A 20,357-nucleotide genomic window follows, 5' to 3' on the forward strand; every position below is an offset into this window, starting at 1 on the left:
CACTGCATCGACAAAACAGAAGCGCGATGATCTGCGAAGGTGTACGTGCCATACTGTTTCTTACACAACTGAAACAACGCAAATAAAGAAGTACTCCTAACATGAAACATTGAAATTACTTTCTTCAAAAAAACGTGAATACACCTTCAAGAATGTTCCGTGAAGCAGTTAGGTAAGTACGAATGTTAAAAGTGACAAAACGAAGAAGTTACATTTGTGTGTGGAATAGTAAATGTTTACCCCCCATTTCTTATCATTTCAGTTGCTGGAGATGCTTCGTTGTTCTCCAGCTTGGAAACCCTTTTAATTCAGGGAATGCCTCAAGAACCAACAGAATGGCGTCGATCGTATGGGAGACCGATCAAGTCTGTGTATGTTGAAGCTTCATTTGTACAATTTTCAAAGGACATACTGAGACAGGAAGAAGACTGGCATTTGATTGGAAAACCCATGTTTCACACATACTGGACTGAATGCACGGTAATATTTTTTTCTTGTTTACTTTACGCATATGTGCAGAACTTGCAGTAATGTACATTTTTTGTGTGTGTTATGTTCAAAATTTAGCTTTTGATGTGCACAATGTTGGATCAACATCAAAATTTTAGAGGCTCCCACCTGAACCACTTGCACCAAGAATAAGAGCACTAAAATTTGCCAATGCCAAAGCTCTTTAAGTTATTCATTAGAGTTAATAATTTTTGGAGTATTTATGATTATGCTTATACATACTTATTTATGTTCCTTTCATTAACACAATTATTGATTTGATTTTATTCACTGCTATAAAGAAAAGTGCAAGTGCGGTATTTTGTTACAATGTACTGACCACATGTACAAACACGGTCAGACATCCAAATATACATAATCAGACCATATTAATAATACATTTAATCTCTAGTATAGTTAGTATAGTATGAAATGCATTATTTTGTTTTAATTTTGTACTAAACTATAAAGATATGCTCAATGTCAATATTCTTTGTGTGCTTATAAAAAGTTATGTACTTGCTGTAAGATGAATTACAATTTGTTTGTTAGGATGTTGATGTGTACAAGACTTCAGTTCGTGATGATATTGAGGCGTGGCTTAGAACACTGAGTCAGCACAACATATGTGACTGGATGGTGATACTTGTGGAGACACCTGATATGAAGAAAGCTAATAAATTGTTGCCTCGTACAACTGTGCTGGACAAAATAAGAGGTGATTTTGCTGCAAAGCAGGGAGATAGGTGAGAACAATTAATCTTGTTCTTTATTCTTTCTAAGGGATTTATGATATGTGAGGATAAATCATATACAAGGGACAGTCGAAACATTATTTGCATTCACACAGAGACATTGTGGTGAGTGGTTGGCATCACTGGCCACACTTCACAGCTACAGTATTGTATTGAACATATCTGAAACAGTTTGTCCATTGTCAGTCATGTAACTGTTACAAGTAGCATCCAAGTTGGAGATACATGCAGTGACTCATCTTTTGTGAGTAAAGACATGTTGCCCTCACAAAAATTCAGTGACAAATTGCTTGAAGTGTATGGCGAAAGCAATTTCATGCCAGGTGATTGGAAAACTGACAAGCAGCATACTTCATTCGGCACCCATCATGATCATTTTCCGGGAAAATAATAACCGGGAAGTGTAGGTGACTGTTGTGGCCTTTCGCATTGTAATTTTCATGTGTTTGATAACATGAAAGGGGGCATTGTGAAGTGGCAATATTACTCCGGTGGCGAAGTCCAAGTACAACATGAGAATGTGTTTTGAATTTTGACAGGAATTTTTTTTGATGAAAGCATACATTGCCATGCTACAATAAGTGTTCCAATAAATTTTGGGAGTGTTCAGAAATATAGATCTTGCATTATTCAGATACGAACAAGATTAGTCCAATGTTGCAGTCATTGTTTCATGCTGTTGCAGAGGTGTAAGGGGTGACCCAAATGTCAACCTAATTTCCACGTAGCACACCATGGACTGCATTTTGCAGACTGACAAGGCTCTAGCATCTGAATGTGCAACCAGTATAATCCTCTGTAGGAATTGCTTGGTTGGTTGATTTGGTGTTTTAAGTCTACTTTATGCACAGTAAGGCTAATCGGGACTGGACCTACAGTTCAAAGTGGGATCCGAACAACTGCACAATGTGCCTCCACCAGGTATCGAACCTGGGGCCCCTTGATTTCAAGGTGATGATGCTACCACTGCGCCATCGGGGAGGCCCTCTGTAGGAATTGTGTGGCATCCATATGTGTTTCTGATTGTCCCTTCATTCATCTTCACAATTAGCCAAAAGTGGAAGAAACATGAAAAAGTAAAAGTGAGATAAATCATTCAATTATGCTGCTGCAACTAACCTTTTGACCCTGCCTCGTATAATATTAAGAACAAAAGAATGTTTTGCTGCCAGTTTACTTGAGTGTTTACTATTCTTTCATTTGTCAAGCCTTTTCACTACGACAGTTTCTTATGTAAATTCCACATTAAAATCTCCCCATTTCCTCACTCATTTACAGCTAAATTATCTTGTATGCCTATATTGCCATTTGCATTGTATTAGTGCACTCTCGGTATCACTAGCTTTTATATCAGCATGTTCAAATTGCAATTTTCCTTTCTTGAAGGTGTGTGTCTGTAATTAACCCAGTGAAGTCTGAATCTCGTTCTGCCGACTCATGGAGGGGATTGCTTGTGCGAATCCGTGTCTTATTATTGGCTGCTTACAACAGGACTTTGCTACGTTTTGAGGAAGTTGTAAGGGAGCAGAGAGAGCGTAGGAATGAGCCTGGCTGGAATTTTTCTCAGTATTTCTTATTGCAGGTAGGTGATGTTCACCTATGGAGGTCTTATCTAAATATCAAATAAACTTAAATATGCTTTTGAATATGTTTCTCATGTGTATATATGTCTCTTATTCATTTTAATAACACACCAAGAAGTTATAGAAAGCAAAATAAAGTGTGTAGATATGTTTGGAAACTGGAAAGCAACTTACAAATAAACAGTAAATTGTATTTTGGCGATGCAGTGGAACGCTGATTTTACATTTTCCCACATTATACATTCAATCTTGATGGTTGTAATGTAGCAAAATGTTATAAAATTTTCCCACATTTTAAGTTTTTTCAGCATGGTCTGAAAACATAAAATTGAAGTTCCGCTATATATATTTCTGTGCTTAATGTGCTATAGTTTTGACAGAATGCATATCAACAGCATTTTATGAATGCTGTCATAGAGGTGCCAAAATCGATAGGCAAATAGATTGTTTTTTGTTTTTCAAGTTATGTGAAATTATTCTGTAAGAAGTTCAGTTTGTAATTTTATAGATATGATGATGTTATACTCTGATTGGAGAGTGGTGCATTTTATTAGGGAGAGGACAAATTAACAGATATACACTAATTATTTGCTGATTGGTAAATTTGCTAAAAATAATTATATCTGATCTTTCTGTAAATATGCAAAATTTACACTCTATTCAAATTAATTTTAAATGCACTTTTTTTTTTTCAATGATAAGACCCTTAGGAAAGATCTACCATAACATGATTATTTCAAAGGGCAATATATCTTGATTCTGTACAAAATGTTTGTTGTCCTTTTGTGTTGGATCTGTCAGTTATTGTTATTTGTGAATTTTGTGATTTTTCAGGAAGAGCTTGCTTTTGTACTTGAAATGCTTGGATTATATGAAGAAGCTCTTGTGCAGTATGATGAATTGGATGCATTGTTTACACAGTTTGTTCTTAATTCCAACATGGGAGGTAAGACATTATCTTAATTATTAATAGCTGATATATATATAAACCTTTCTCATTCCAATAATACATGGTCTGAATTAAGGTTGGAGTTAGGATCAGTCTACTTGCATAGCTTTCTGCCTTTCATTGTGGAAAATTTGTTTAATCTGTTTTAAACCCATAATGCATGAAATGTAAGGAGATTGAAAATAAAAGAGAGAAGGATAAGAGTGTGGAAATTGAAGAATAATATGATAGAAGAGTGCCAAGAGATGAACCCATAGGAGTAGAAACAGAATGGATAAGATTTATAACACAATTAGTAGAGGCAGCCGAAAAGGTACATGGAAGGACAAGCAAGAAATGAAAGAAGAAAGAAACACCATGGTGGAATGAAAGAACTAGAGAATCAGTGAAAACCAATGATGATGATTTTAGAAAATAGTTTAAAGTTAAATCACAAAATGCACAAATAGAGTACATGGAAAAGGAGAAAGAGGCAAGAACAGTAGTAAAGGAGGAAAGAAGAAAGTGGCTGGAAGAATGGACCAAAGTGCTAGAAGAAGATGTAGATGGGAACAAGAAAGTATTGTATGGATTAGTGAGAGAAAGGAGAAGTGAAAGTGGAGACAGCTGAAAGCTAAGGGCTGATAGGGTAAATGTTGTAGAAGAGGATGAAGAAATAAGGAGAATGTGGAGAAATCATTTCGAGAAATTGCTGAACGTGAAAAAAAGGAAATGAACATGAAGAAGTGAAGTGAAAAAAATGAATCTCACATGCAAAGAAGTAGAGGAAGCACTGAAGAGAATGGAGATAGGTAGAGGACCTGGAATAGATGAAGTGCCAGTGGAAATTATACTACGAGCAGCAGTGATTGGTGAGCAGTGGCTGTCCTGAGTGATGAAAACTGTGGAAAGAGAGAGAAGTGCCAAGAAACTGGACAAAGGGACTAATAGATCCCATGTTCAAGAAGGGGGACAAATTAATGTAAAAACCACAGAGGAATAACACTAATGTGCCACTCAGCCACGGTGTATGAGAAAATATTATAGAAAAGAATAACTAACTAACTAACTCTCTAGCCTTCTTAAACCCGAAGGTTCATGGCTGCAGCAACACAGGCCTTCCATCTTTCCCTATCTTGAGCAAGATCTATATACTCTTTTCCATCCCTACCGATTTCCCTTAGGTCCATCTCAACGTTGTCCCTCCATCTTCGTCTTGGCCTTCCTACAGGTCTCTTACCATCAGGTTTCCCAACAAGAATCCTGTAAACTCCTCTTTCCTCTCCCATTCCTGCCCATGGCCTGCCCACCTAAGTCTTCTTGATATAATTATTCTAATAATATCTGGACATGAATACAAATTATGTAGTTCTAAATTATGTAACCTTCTCCACTCACCTGTCTCCTCATCCCTTTTAGGTCCAAAGATTTTCCTAAGGATCTTATTTTCAAATACTCACAATTTATGTTCCTCTTTCAATGTAAGGGACCAAGTTTCACATCCATATAATAATACAGGCAAAATTACTGTTTTGTATATTTTAACTTTTAGTTTCTTAGATATTAAACGAGAAGACAAAAGTTTATGAAGAGAGAAGTAACATGCATTTCCTGAATTAAGCCTACTTTTTATTTCCTCTTTAATATAATTTTCATTTGTTAATATTACTCCTAAGTATTGTGGCCGCGGTGGCACAGTCGGTAACGCGTCTGACTACCATGCTAAAGGTCCCGGGTTCAATCCTCGGCCGGTTCAAATCCGGGAACTTTTCTAACGATGGAAGCGGCCCCGGCACCCACCGTTGTAACATGGGTTCCTGGGGGGTAAAGGCAGTCAGGGGTGTGATGCTGATCACATCACCCCCACTCACGACCGGATCAAGAAAGTGTGGGGCGTTACCCCCACACCCCCTATACGCCTTTATGGCATGGTGCTATGCACAGGGGAGCACTTTACCTTTACCTTTACTCCTAAGTATTTGAAACTGGTTCAAACGAATTGTTATCAATAATTAAATTTTGATTATTACCTAACACTTGGTTTCGGCCTGTAAGCATATATTTAGTTTTCTCTTTGTTAACTTCCAAACCTATCTCTTTAGCAGTTTTGAAAAATATTTTAGCATTATTCTTAATTGTATTCACATTATCCCCCAGTAAGTCTACATCATCTGCATATGCTAACAATTGAGTCACACCATTTAATTTTAGTCCTTCTTTAGTTTCATTTACCTTCCTAACAGCATATTCTAAAGCAAAATTAAAGAGCAATGGAGATAATGCATCTCCTTGTTTTAACCCATCATGAATTGTAAATTTGTCAGACATATTAATACCCACACGAATTTTACTTTCTGTTTCACTGGGGCATATTTTTATCATACTAACAAGCTTCTTAGGTGTTCCAAACTCTACTAATATATTATATAATTTATCTCTTTTGACCGAATCATATGCTTTTTTTGAAATCAATGAATAGCTGATGGACATTTTGATTATATTCCCACTTTTTTCAAGTGTCTGTCTGATGTGAAAAATTTGATCTGTAGTTGATCTGTTACGTTTAAATCCACATTGATAATCACCTATAATTTCATTAGCATATGGGGTAAGTCTTGTTAAAAGAATGTTAGATAATATTTTATATGTTGTTGAGAGTAGAGAAATTCCACGGTAATTATTGCAGTTCATTTTATCACCTTTTTTAAACACAGGAACAATTATGGATTCTTTCCACTGTTGAGGGATTTCTTCTTTATTCCATATTAAACAAATTAATTTATGAATTTGACATATTAATGAATTTCCACCATATTTAATTAACTCAGCTGGTATTAAATCAATGCTAGGTACTTTGTTATTCTTTAGCCTTTTAATAGCATCTTTAACTTCAGTAAAGTTAGGTTCTGGAACTAAAGGTTCTGCTGTGTGTACTTCATTTACTTCTGATATAAGGGGGATTGGTTTTTATTGTGGGTTTGCTTGCTTTGTTTATATTACGTTGCTTTAAAGTTGGTTTTACAAAAGGTTAACTTTAAATATATAATATATCAAAAACAGCAAAAACAAAAGAGAACCATGCTTTACGCGGCCACATGCAGACCCTATTCCACGTGTGGTGTTCCGTATAGTAACAGATATCCCCTGAGATATCTGTTAAGCAACAGACGAACTTTAGCCTAACTTTAATAATCGGTAACTAGAGGAGGGCTTAATAGGCTTATGATTCACTAAAATGATAGAAGGTCAGACACCTTTAAACGACATATTTATTCATTGACAAGAACATCGCTTGTGGCATAGCTGCCACCAAACATGAGCACTTCACTGTACAAGACACAAAAAAGATATACAAAAGATTTTGTACATATCAGCCGTTTTCACACTATATCACTCATACCTGGGGCCTTACACACGCTATTTCACTCTTTATCGCCACATCCCGACACATGGACAAATTTGTGGTACACCACACTAAAAAATTACTGTTATGTGCTTCCTTGGTGTAACAAAGGCATTGGGGGGTGATAAATGAATTTTCCTGGCTTTTCTTGGATGGATGGCTAAGAACAACTTGGATATTCTTTGATATCCTATGGATGCTTCTATGGCGTCAGTTCTGCCGACCATGTGGTCTGGATTTCCACATGGGATGAGGGACACAAAACTCGCTATTTTGCTGAATTTTCACTGGGATCCTTAAATGCACTTGTGGACACAATATCCCACTTGGTCACACACACTTAGGCCTGTGTTTACTGTAACAGGACCTTAGATCCCTTTTCCCTGTATGTATCCTTTGTTGCTGGCACAGGTGGCCATTCTCACACTGGATTTTACCAGCAACTTCCAAGCTGACCTGCTCTCAGGTGGGTCTGTAATACAAGTGAGCTTGACTAGCAAGCTCAGAACACAATAGGCCATCTGAAAGTCTCCTCTGTGACGTCACAGCCTTGACGGCTTCTCATTGGCCAGCTGGAGTCCTTTGAGATCTTTCCTTGTCTTTGGGAGAATTGCCACTTTCTCCCACCAGATGGCAGAGTTATCAATTGCTTAAAAAGCATAAACAAAAGTGTTTTTTCAGCTTTTCTGGCTGTTATGCCAGATAATTGCAAATGAGTTTACTTTTAATAAATTAGGCATTATTTTACCTATGGGTGAGTGTTATCTCTGATTTTCAGTAAAGAATAAAAGATTTAGTAAACATGTGATTTGGAGCACATGGTTTTTGTTCTCCAAAATGGCTACTGTTAGCCTAACAATGGTTGGTTCTTTATAAATAAAGCATTTCTACCCCTCCCATGAGTGACAACTGGTTGGTAAACATGACCCATGATTCTAATTGGGGGTGGGGGGTATAAGTTTCTGGGAAAATAGCTCTCACAAGCTTTCCCTGATGCCAACCTAATGGCCCTTGTACTTAGGTTGGCCTGTGGTTATTTGTGTGTGGGCATGTATGCCCAATGCTGATTGGTCATACATATCCCGGCTCCTCGGGAAAAAGAAAAAGGATTCGAGAAGCGATTCGTTTTTCTTTACCCTCACTAACCTTAAACACTATCATGCAAACACACACAAAAATAAATATTCATGGCTATATAAAATTAAATTACACATATGCTGTTAAAAGAAACATTTGAAATGATCTTGCATATTGACATTAATATACTCCTGTAATAGACATGTTGAAAATTACCATACTTGAAATATACATCTACATTGATGCACTCTTGGAAATATACATATTAAAAATATTTGTAATACATTGAGGACAGAGTTTCTGCCTCCTGTTCCATTCCTATCCCTATGAAAGTTCTTGGGTGTCTTGAGTCATGACTACCCATTATGATAAAGAATTTATATAGATGTACATATATATATATATATATAAGATACTTTGGTCACCGTACGTAATTTGTAAGACTGTTTGTTCTCTTTGCCTTGAAGGGAATGGATTACTCTACCCTTTCAGCACTTAGTCCAAAGAGACATTTATAAAAAGAAGTCCTTGAACACTGTACTTGTGTACCTAAGTCTGCATACACACATTGGACTTTCTTTATATGTAGGTTCGGATATCACTTGTCTATGCGCACTTACACAATACGCACTATGGGTATGTCCTGGTTTTCATGGTTGTTAATTTCCGCTCAGTAATCTTGGGGGGTGACAACCACTGTTCGGACACTCCCCATGCTTCCTGTGCCTCAGGGGGCATGGTGGATAGTTCCCAACATCTTGCTTGCGATGTATCGCTCTTCACCCCTAAGCCTGTGTGTTTTGGGATGGTGGCACACTTGTGATGGGTCACTGCACACTATCACTTGCCCCATTACTTACACAATTTGGCTGTGTTGGTGGTGAATTCCCATGTTTGGCTTTGGCTGTACCTTGGTTGTGTCGACATTTGCCTTTGGCGTACTCAAACATGGTGGTAGTGGAGATGTTTACTAATTTTGTTTTGGCATTTTGAGCTCTGAGGGATGTTTCTTACCATACCCTCAAATAGAACAACATAAATGTGAAATACTCTAAATATAGGATATATTAGAACATTGACAGTATATAAAATGCACAAAAATGAAATATAGGTCCCATATACTATTTACAACTGCTGTTCTGTATTCAGACAGAACTGAACCCCATCCACAACTTTGCTTAGCATTTTTTGAGGCACTTTGGATGCTAAATCGGGATGTAATAGTTTGAGCTTGTCGATGTACAGGTTGTATACTTTGGGACTACATCTCCATATCTTCATGTTATTTACATGTTGATTACTTATAATTCTACCATTGACACAATGTATAACATTAAAAATATTACATGTTACTTGACTAATACAAATTATTAATGGGTACTACACTGTTACAATTATCCCTAACCAGTTCCTTTTCTATAGACACACTGTCGTCCCTGTTACAGAATGGAACATTTATTAATCTATGGGGATTTACTTTACCCTCGCCACCATTACTTCCTACGAGAGCAGCGTTGGCTAGTTTCCCGTGGGTGGGGTGTATGGCATTATGGCGTCTACATCCTCCCATTGTTGAGGTGACTGACGTTTGTTGGTCTCTGGCTGATGCTGGGTAAACCACCGTACCTCATCTAACGCCTTGAGAATCACGTCCATGCCCCTGGGACTGAGGTGAACCAGGTCAGGCCTTTTGTAACTGCCATACCCCATGGTTTCCTCAAATAAGGACATATTTAATTCTCGACCCTGGTGAGTAAACTTGGAAGAAACATCAAGCACTCTTATATTACCTTTGTTCTCCAGTGAGGTAATTTTACCTAGGAGAGAATCATACCCTGCCCAGAACTTAGCTCTATTTTCCTTAGCTAGTCTGGGAATTGGTGGAGGTGTCAGAATGATTATCTTCTTGGCACCTTTCCTCTTAAGAACCCCTACTATGCACTCGAGGTTCCGCAGCACTCGGTCGCTGTCTTCCCCTCGGAGCATGTCATTTGTTGCAATCATCAACACTACTTTATCGTGCACACTTTTAGTATGACGGAGTTCACTGAGCAGCTGGCTAGAGGATTGTCCCGACTTACATAGCCCTACATGGTATCTACCGTCAAAGTCCCTTTGGACTGGGTAACCAAACTTGTTTTGAGCTAGCCTAGACAACATTGAATCTCCAATGGCTTGATGAGCCTTAATGATTGGATGATGATTACACTGGGTTGAACATGGTGGGCTTAATCTAGGTTCGGCATCGCCCCTCCCCACTTCAGGACGTTGCCTATCTAGTTTCCCTGACTGTGGCTTTCGGAATGCACCTCAGCTATATGCTCTGTGGACCCGAGAGGTCTTAACGAACTCCTACCCTGGGGTTCTATACCCTTTCTTGGTCCTTTACCTTTTTTCCCGCTGATGGGTTCCTTAAACCTATTCTTATCCCTACGCCTGTACTGGTTACTGTATGCTTTATCGGGATCTGATGGACCACTTGTGTCATCCTTCCCACGACTCACGTACGTCTGGTTGACGTGAGGGGTGGTTCTCCCATATGGAGGTCGTGCATGCCTTGTGCTATCCCTCTCAGGGTTTTGTGGTGCCTGTACACTTTCATACCTGAGTATGGAATTGGCCACTGCCTGTAAAGAGGTAAAGGGGGCTAGGACCAGCTGATCCCTTAAGCTACGTGGCAGCTGTTGGATGACATGTGTAAAAATCTGGTGATCTGCAATTTCTGGTAAGGCCAGTCTAAACATCTTCACCTTTTCCAAAAATATTTATGCATTGATCTATGTAGGTTAGGGTTATATTTGCCATTAAGAGCTTTTGATAATGAGGAAGCCCTCCACCCATCACCTTGAAAATACTTCAGGAACTGTTTCCTAAAGTTCACATACGATCGGAACTTGTGTTCGTTCCTTTCGAACCACTGGCGTGCCTCGTCCCGCAGACTGTACGACACTATTTTAAGGGCATCTTCTAGATCTATTTCTAGAAGATCAAGGTCCCTCTCAAATTCTTGTAGGAAATCAGAGGCCAGATTATTTCCCTGACCGCTAAACGTGGGCAGTTGTTTTAGGTCTGCGAACCTAACCCTGGGTGCACTTTTACCCCTTCTTCGGTTTTTCCTTTTCCGTTGGCTTCGGAATTCTGTGTCCGAACCTCCGGATGAGGATTCCGAGAAGTTATGTGAAACATGGTACCTTTGGGGGGAGGAATACCCACTACTATGATCTGACATTGGACCTCTGCTAGTGACTTCGGGAACCTTGTGCAAGTGGTTGGTGGCTCCGACGGCGGACTCTTTACTTGGGTGAGGACTTGGCTTGGTGCATGGGTTTACCGGAGCAGGTGATTTAGTAATGTACCTCTCCAACCCCTCTAGGCACGCCAAAATTTTCGTGAGGGCTGCACTATCTTTAGCCTGTTCGGTTGCCCGATCCTCCTCACTATTGTCTGGTAGCGGAAGGGCGGGCTGCGGAACACTGTGACCCTCGGAGATGCTATTGTGCGAACTAGGTTCTTCAACCATACAGTTCTGCATCTCCCTCCTCAAACGCTCAAGAATTCTATCTTCTATGGCGATGGCACTATCACTGCGGGCAATTTCCCTGCAACTGTTCTCCAGGACATCTAACCTGCCTAGGAGTTGTGCTACGGTGGTCTGGTTGTCTGTGCCATTTACCCCTTGCACTATTTCCCTCAATTCACTAACTTGTTCAGATAGCTGGACATAGTCCCTATTGGCCTGTTTTTCCAGCTCGTTACATCTGATTTCTATGTTATTGATCCGGTCAGTATTTGAAGATACCGACCTAACCAATGCTTCGGAAGTTTTTGTCGTTACGTTGTGGATGGAGTCCAGTCTAGCCTGGAACTCCATACGAACAGCCTCCAGTTTCCTATGCATCTCTGCTGATGCCTGAATGATCTCTCTTCCCTGACTATCAAGCTTTTGCCCCTGACTATCAATCTTTTGCCCTTGGTCTTTGAGCATGGCTATAATTAAGGCTAGTTGGGAGTCTCCACTACCACTGGGGGATGACATATGGCCGGCTGGCCGTTCTAGTGACTTTGACCTTGTATCCATTGTAGTGAATCTGCTACCTCTGAGTCTCATAATCTCGTATAAGGGGGATTGGTTTTTATTGTGGGTTTGCTTGCTTTGTTTATATTACGTTGCTTTAAAGTTGGTTTTACAAAAGGTTAACTTTAAATATATAATATATCAAAAACAGCAAAAACAAAAGAGAACCACGCTTTACGCGGCCACACGCAGACCCTATTCCACGTGTGGTGTTCCGTATAGTAACAGATATCCCCTGAGATATCTGTTAAGCAACAGACGAACTTTAGCCTAACTTTAATAATCGGTAACTAGAGGAGGGCTTAATAGGTTTATGATTCACTAAAATGATAGAAGGTCAGACACCTTTAAACGACATATTTATTCATTGACAAGAACATCGCTTGTGGCATAGCTGCCACCAAACATGAGCACTTCACTGTACAAGACACAAAAAAGATATACAAAAGATTTTGTACTTACATATCAGCCGTTTTCACACTATATCACTCATACCTGGGGCCTTACACACGCTATTTCACTCTTTATCGCCACAACCCGACACATGGACAAATTTGTGGTACACCACACTAAAAAATTACTGTTATGTGCTTCCTTGGTGTAACAAAGGCATTGGGGGGTGATAAATGAATTTTCCTGGCTTTTCTTGGATGGATGGCTAAGAACAACTTGGATATTCTTTGATATCCTATGGATGCTTCTATGGCGTCAGTTCTGCCGACCATGTGGTCTGGATTTCCACATGGGATGAGGGACACAAAACTCGCTATTTTGCTGAATTTTCACTGGGATCCTTAAATGCACTTGTGGACACAATATCCCACTTGGTCACACACACTTAGGCCTGTGTTTACTGTAACAGGACCTTAGATCCCTTTTCCCTGTATGTATCCTTTGTTGCTGGCACAGGTGGCCATTCTCACACTGGATTTTACCAGCAACTTCCAAGCTGACCTGCTCTCAGGTGGGTCTGTAATACAAGTGAGCTTGACTAGCAAGCTCAGAACACAATAGGCCATCTGAAAGTCTCCTCTGTGACGTCACAGCCTTGACGGCTTCTCATTGGCCAGCTGGAGTCCTTTGAGATCTTTCCTTGTCTTTGGGAGAATTGCCACTTTCTCCCACCAGATGGCAGAGTTATCAATTGCTTAAAAAGCATAAACAAAAGTGTTTTTTCAGCTTTTCTGGCTGTTATGCCAGATAATTGCAAATGAGTTTACTTTTAATAAATTAGGCATTATTTTACCTATGGGTGAGTGTTATCTCTGATTTTCAGTAAAGAATAAAAGATTTAGTAAACATGTGATTTGGAGCACATGGTTTTTGTTCTCCAAAATGGCTACTGTTAGCCTAACAATGGTTGGTTCTTTATAAATAAAGCATTTCTACCCCTCCCATGAGTGACAACTGGTTGGTAAACATGACCCATGATTCTAATTGGGGGTGGGGGGTATAAGTTTCTGGGAAAATAGCTCTCACAAGCTTTCCCTGATGCCAACCTAATGGCCCTTGTACTTAGGTTGGCCTGTGGTTATTTGTGTGTGGGCATGTATGCCCAATGCTGATTGGTCATACTGATTTATCTCCAACATGGACATTTAAAAGGTCATTAAAGTAGTTCTTCCATCTATTTAGAATATCGCTTGGGTCAGCTAGAAAATCACCGTCTTTATCTTTTATCAAGTTTACTTTAGGTTGCCACCCCTTTCTAAACTCATTTACACCTTTATATAAATCTCTGATATTTTTTTATTTTTTTTTGCTGTTTGTTTCAATTTCGTTAATTTTGCTTTTCAAGTAATCTCTTTTTTTACTTCTAAATGTGCGGTTAACTTCTCGCTTTATTCTATTATAATTGTTTAGATTTGTATCATCAGAGTTATTTAACCACCTAAGTCTAGCCTGATTTCTTATTTCTATTAGATTATGACATTCATTATTAAACCATGGCTTACTTTTTCTCGGTTTATGGTATCCTATACTTTCTTTAGCTGCTGATTCTACTGCATTACGTATGTGCTCCCAATTCTTATTTACGTCTGTTTCATTTATATTTTCATCATCATTTAAATCCTGCAAAACATGAAATCTATTTGACAGTTTAATTTGGTAATCTTTCTTAATTCTTTCATCAGTAATCTTTCCTGTATCAAATTTTATAACTTTTAGATTTTGTTGCTTATGATTTATCACTGAGAGTCTTTCTCTTAATTTAGCAATTACTAAATAATGGTCACTGGCTCAGTCAGCACCTCTATGTGTACGAACATCAATTATACTACAAGGGTCGTTCAAGGTTGACCGGGATTTTTGTACGTAAAAAATCGATGAATATCCGGATCATGATGAAACGTGCGGGTGACGTAATGTATTCCTTTGCTAGTAACTAGCACCCGGCATGACGTATTTCGCGCATGCGCAGCAGTTGCAGCAAACATGGCAGCAAGCAGTGTGTCTGTGGCTGTGGAGCAGCGGTGTGTAATCAAATTTCTCGTGAAGGAGAAAGTGAAACTAGCTGAGATTTTCAGACGATTGCAAGTGCAGTATGGTGAACAAACAATGTCGCGGACAAGAGTGTACGAATGGTGTGAGCAGTTTCGTGAAGGACGGGAGCTGGTGACAACTGAAGCGCATGGACACATTCGCCCGACTGCAGTCACACCAGTGAATATCGCACGTGTTGAGCAAATGATTCTTGAGAACCGGCGAGTAACAGTGCGGGATATTGCTGCCGAGGTGAATATCAGTGTCGGGAGTGTTGAGACAATCATTCACGACCACTTACGCTTCTGCAAAATCTGTGCAAGGTGGGTTCCCCGCCAGCTGACATTCGATCAGAAGTGGACATGCAGGACGGTCTGTGAAGAGTTTCTGAATCGGTTTCGAGCAGAAGGTGATGAATTGTTGCAATCCATCATCACGTGTGATGAAACATGGTTGCACAATTCAACCCCAGAGACCAAAATACGCAGCATGGAGTGGTGGCATAAAGGTTCCCCGCCCCCCAAGAAAAGCAAAACGCAGCCGTCCGCTGGAAAGATCATGGCAAGTGTCTTCTGGGACATGAAGGGCGTTATCCATGTGGATTTTCTGGACAAAGGGAGCACGATTAATGCCCAGTATTACTCCACATTGTTGAGTGGTGCTGTACGAAAGTCCATTCGCAAGAAAAGACCTGGGATGTTGTCTGAAAATGTCATTCTTCTCCATGACAATGCCCACCCCCACACGGCCAATGTGACAACAACAACTCTGGCCGACATGCGCTGGGAAGTTCTGCCCCATCCCCCCTTCAGTCCGGATTTAGCCCCTAGTGATTATAGTTTGTTTGCACCCCTTAAAGACCATCTGGGAGGGAAGAAATTCACGACAGATGAAACACTGCGGAGCGATGTCCTCCAGTGGCTACGACAACAACCAAGTTCTTTCTACGCTAAAGGAATTCGGGAGCTGCCAGAACGATGGCAACGGTGCCTCGGCGCGCACGGAGAATACTTTGAAAAACTGACATAGTTTGGTGTTTCTTCTGCTACCTATTTCCTCTGCAGAAATAAAAGTCCCGGTCAACCTTGAACGACCCTTGTAGTATGCCTTCTCTTATCAATGAGAATATGATCTACCTGATTATGAGTTTTACCATCTGGAGAAGACCAGGTATATTTATGGATATCTTTATGTTTAAAAGTGGCACTTTTCACAATTAAATTCTTTGGGGTTGCTAAAGTAATCAATCTTATACCATTATCATTACTTAATTCATGAAGACTTTCTTTACCAATCGTGGGTTTAAATGTCTCTTATTTGCCAATCTGTGCATTACAGTCACCTACTGAGAAAATTTATCAAAGACCTGTTCTAACTCTGTATAAAAATCATCTTTATCTTCTGTTGGTGCATGTATGTTTATTAAATTAATTTTACACCACCTACCCTGTAAAACTGCATATGATATCCTATCATTAATAAATTCTACTGTTTTAAGAGCCGAGATAATTCTATTATTTATGAAAAAGCCTGTTCCAAAATTATGATTTTCAGTACCACCATAGAAAAAAGTATAATTTTTTGTTTTACAATTCCCTTCTCCTGGCCACCTAACTTCCTGGACAGCTACTACACCTAATTTATACTTAACTATCTCATTAACTGTACACTGAAATGCCCCAGGCCGGTAAAGGCTCAGAACATTCTAGGTGCCTAATTTAATATCCTTATTCCTAACGTAGATCTTATCCTTAGTCCAGGGACCTCCCAAAGTAGTCCCCACCCGGAGATCCGAACGGGGGACTATTTTACCTTGGGAACATCCATGGCCTTATATTGCTCTTTCTTGATATGTCTTTTTACAGTGCAGAGTTGTCAGCTCTACGCCTAACCCCCAATATGAATGGAGGAACTACTACACAAGACAAACACAAACACATTAGACAGCACAATTACTACACAAGATGAACACAAACACATTAGACAGCACAACTACTACACAAGACACACACAAACACATCACAACTACTACACAATATAATAATAATAATGTTATTAATAACATCAAAATAATAAATACAAAAAAAAGTTTAAAAATATTGAAACAAACTATAAACATACGAATTTTTGCAAATTAACCAACGACACGAAGTCCATCTATAGGCCTAAACCGACGCGTCTGAAAAGAAGCTTTACTTTCTGTTAAATGTTCTCCCTCAAGGAACCCCCATTACAACCTCCCATGAAATTGTCTGGAAACGCAGAGAGAAATTTTAAAAAATCACTCACATGTCTCATCTGCCTCCTTCGTTCCTTTGTATCATCTGAACAGTTCTCGGTTACTAGAAAAACGATCTCGGTGGAGGAGCAGTCAGAGTTACGCAGAAAAGAATAAGGGAAATAACAGAGCTGAACATGAGAGAGGAACAGTATGGATTTAGAAGTGGCAGATCAACAGTAGATCTGATATTCACCATAAGCCAATTACAGGAAAGGAAATGATTTGATTATGGCATTCCTAGATATAGAAAAGGCATACAATAGCATGGACAGAACAAAGATTTGGAAGGCTGTAAGGGAGAAAGGAGTCCAGGAAGAGATAGTGTGTAGAGTGCAGAGCATATACAAGGGCAACTTGAGCTGTGTGAAGACACAAGTGGGAAGAACTGAGTGCTTCAGTATAAGTAATGGACTAAAAAAGGGAAGTTCTCTTTCCCCATTGCTCTTCATTATTACAATGGATGCAATTAATGAAGAGGTGTGGAAGAAGGTAGGAGAGGAAGAGATAAAGGCCCTGTTGTCTGATGATTTAGTAATATGGGGAAACAGGGAAGAAGTAGTACAGAGACAGCTTGATAGTTGGAATGAGGAAATCAGAAGAGCAGGAATGAAATTCAGTGCAGAAATGAATGAGCTGCTAATAACAACAAGAAACACAGTCGGAAATGTACCAAGAATAAAGGCGGACATGGAAGAGTTGAGGGTAGTGGAGAGTTTGTAATATCTAGGAAGCATAATTGAGAGAAGTGGAAGAATAGATGAGGAGGTAAACAGAAGAGGGCAAATGGTAGGTGGACTCTTATCAAAACGTTCAAAGATTAATATTGAACAGGGATATACCTATGAAATGCAAGAAGGTAATATATAACACATGTACTAATAATTATGTATGGAGGAGAGACTTGGACAATGACAGAGAGAGACAAAAGAAAGATGCAGGCAGTGGAGATGAAACTTTTAAGTAGTATATTGGGGAAGACTAGAAGGGATAGAATAAGGAATGAGGAGATCCGACAGACAGTGGGTGTGGTGAAGCTTCATGACAGGATAGATTAGGCACAGATAAGATGGTTTGGACACATGAAGAGGATGTGTGCCGAAATACTGCCAGTAAGAGCTTACCATGCACAAGGAGTGGGAGTAAGGCCAAGGGGGAGACCAAGATGTCTGTGGATAGAGTAGATAGCAGAGAGTGTTAGGAGAAGGGGACAAGATTTTAACACCATGGAAAGAGAGGAGTGGTGGAAGACCAGAAGAAAATGGAGAGGCTTGACTTCTATGCCGACCCAGCCAGAGGCAGGAAATGGCGAAGGAAGATGATGTGTTTACAAGTCAGAAAGCATAGTGTGGCATTTCAGGAACGAAAGAGGTGCATTCTACGGTAGGACACTATTCCCCACAGTTTCCACCAGCTCCCTGTGGCATTCGCTGGCATTTCTTCCCTGAAGAATGTCTATTTTTGTACACGAACGCTGTTCATGCCGTGAGATGACAAATTGCCACTGCCCTCGATACATTAACCGTACATCACACTGCCCTCTAGTAACATGTTCACATACTTCACGTGCCACGTTCTCTGGGACATATCATCATATTGTGGTACCAGTGAGAAAAAATATAGTTGCCATATTATATTATAGTGGCTATCATTGCCACTTTGTGATCAGGAGACTTAGTGTCTATACCTGGTGACAGAATATTGAAATGGATCATATTACAATTTTTTCTGTAGCTGCAGCTTCAGTTATGCATTTTTCATGATTTCCAGAATTTTAGATGCTGTGAAAGTGTCATGTGTTATTTTGTGGATAAGAGGAAATATCCCAGACTGCAGAGAAGAATCGGCAGGTATTGATGATTAAATTGAACCATTGGTTATAGTTCAACTCTACTGGATTGTTGTGCATTCTACAGAAAGTTGTAAAATATACCACTATTATCTTTACATATCTTACAGAAACCCCTTCATGGCTAAGCAGTTTTCAGCGTCCTTTTGAAAATTGGTCCGGTCTTGTGTTGGGCCAAACTGTTAACCAGGCTCAACGTGTGCTCATCAGAGACAGCAAAGCTTCATTGTTGGAGTTCCGAAGTTACCTTTTTGCCCGACAGTGTGCTATGTTACTGATCAAATTTAAACCATGGGAGGTAAGTAACACTGAATGTGTGTCATGCGTACCATTTCATACCTCTCCATTTTAGATATTTATGTCACTTGCTAACAATTTTTGATCCTGCTTTTATCCTGTTAATGTAATTTCTTTGGACTTCCCTGTGGAAGGATCTGGTAACAGTTTCAAAACATTGATTTTTGGAGAGAACCTGTTAAACAATTTAAATTCATTAAAAATTTGCCATTTTGGTTTCACTTTCATGTTATTGCGCATTACTTATTTTCATCCTGATTGTTAACAATCTTAATGGAAAACGGTCCACTTCAGTAGTTCTTGAGGAATGTAAATTGTGCATGTTCAACATTATCAACTATGCAAGGAATTCACTCAAAAGGCATGCATGTTTCGTTTTTGACGAAAACATGAAATGTGAAATAATGCACTGTAATGTTTAATTTTCATGTTTTTTGATAGGTGTGAGGTGCATTTTTGCTACCATGTTTTATCACAAAGTGAACTGCAACATGCAAAATAAACTCTTAAACAAGAAATTTAGGGCTTATTTACCAATGTAACACTTTCTAAAGTCTGATTTATCTTGTGAGTTATGCAGTTCAAGGAAATTTGATTAATTATGCTGAATATATTTGAGAAGCAAAATTGGACTCATTTACACATGACTAAACTTCATGAACATGCTATTAGAAGGTAAATGTTTATTTTAGTTTTAAAATTAATTTTATATTTATATTTATCATTTTAACACTGAAATGACATTTTGTATACCTCTTTTGATCCTGAAATTTGACCGTTTTTTTTGTACCGAAATCTTGATCTTATATTCACCATAAATATGTGCCCCTACAACTATATATATATATATATGTATGTATGTATTTTTTTTTACATAGATTGCTCAGCGATCACTTCCATTCCTCCACAACTGCATCAATGAACTGCAAATCCTAGAGGTGTCTGCATCCCCAGGGGCTGTGGCTTGTTGGGTGTTCCTATGCTGCTTGGAAGTTCTTCACACCTGCGAACGATACAACGACAGTGGCCAAGTGGAAGCATATTCGTTATATACTGCCAGCCTTTGGGCTTATGCTCGAGACAAGGTATTGTTAAAATTTCACATATAAAAAATGCCAGTTTCTGACAAAACTGGATTC

General features: G+C 39.2%; 1 protein-coding gene across 1 annotated transcript in view; it reads left to right on the plus strand.

The window, feature by feature from the left end:
* The window catches only part of SIDL (SIDL trafficking protein particle complex subunit 10), a 69,260-nt gene that overhangs the window by 3,617 nt on the left and 45,286 nt on the right, over window positions 1-20,357 (plus strand). Inside the window, exons 3-8 of the mRNA XM_083123862.1 lie at window positions 263-480; window positions 1,042-1,235; window positions 2,631-2,826; window positions 3,662-3,773; window positions 19,032-19,219; window positions 20,097-20,303. Of these exons, the coding sequence (XP_082979988.1) occupies window positions 263-480; window positions 1,042-1,235; window positions 2,631-2,826; window positions 3,662-3,773; window positions 19,032-19,219; window positions 20,097-20,303 (1,115 nt within the window). The remainder of the gene's footprint in view (window positions 1-262; window positions 481-1,041; window positions 1,236-2,630; window positions 2,827-3,661; window positions 3,774-19,031; window positions 19,220-20,096; window positions 20,304-20,357) is intronic.

This window comes from Lepisma saccharinum, chromosome 6 (genome assembly GCF_977018435.1).
Source record: "Lepisma saccharinum chromosome 6, izLepSacc3.1, whole genome shotgun sequence".
In the NCBI taxonomy this organism is placed as follows: domain Eukaryota; kingdom Metazoa; phylum Arthropoda; class Insecta; order Zygentoma; family Lepismatidae; genus Lepisma; species Lepisma saccharinum.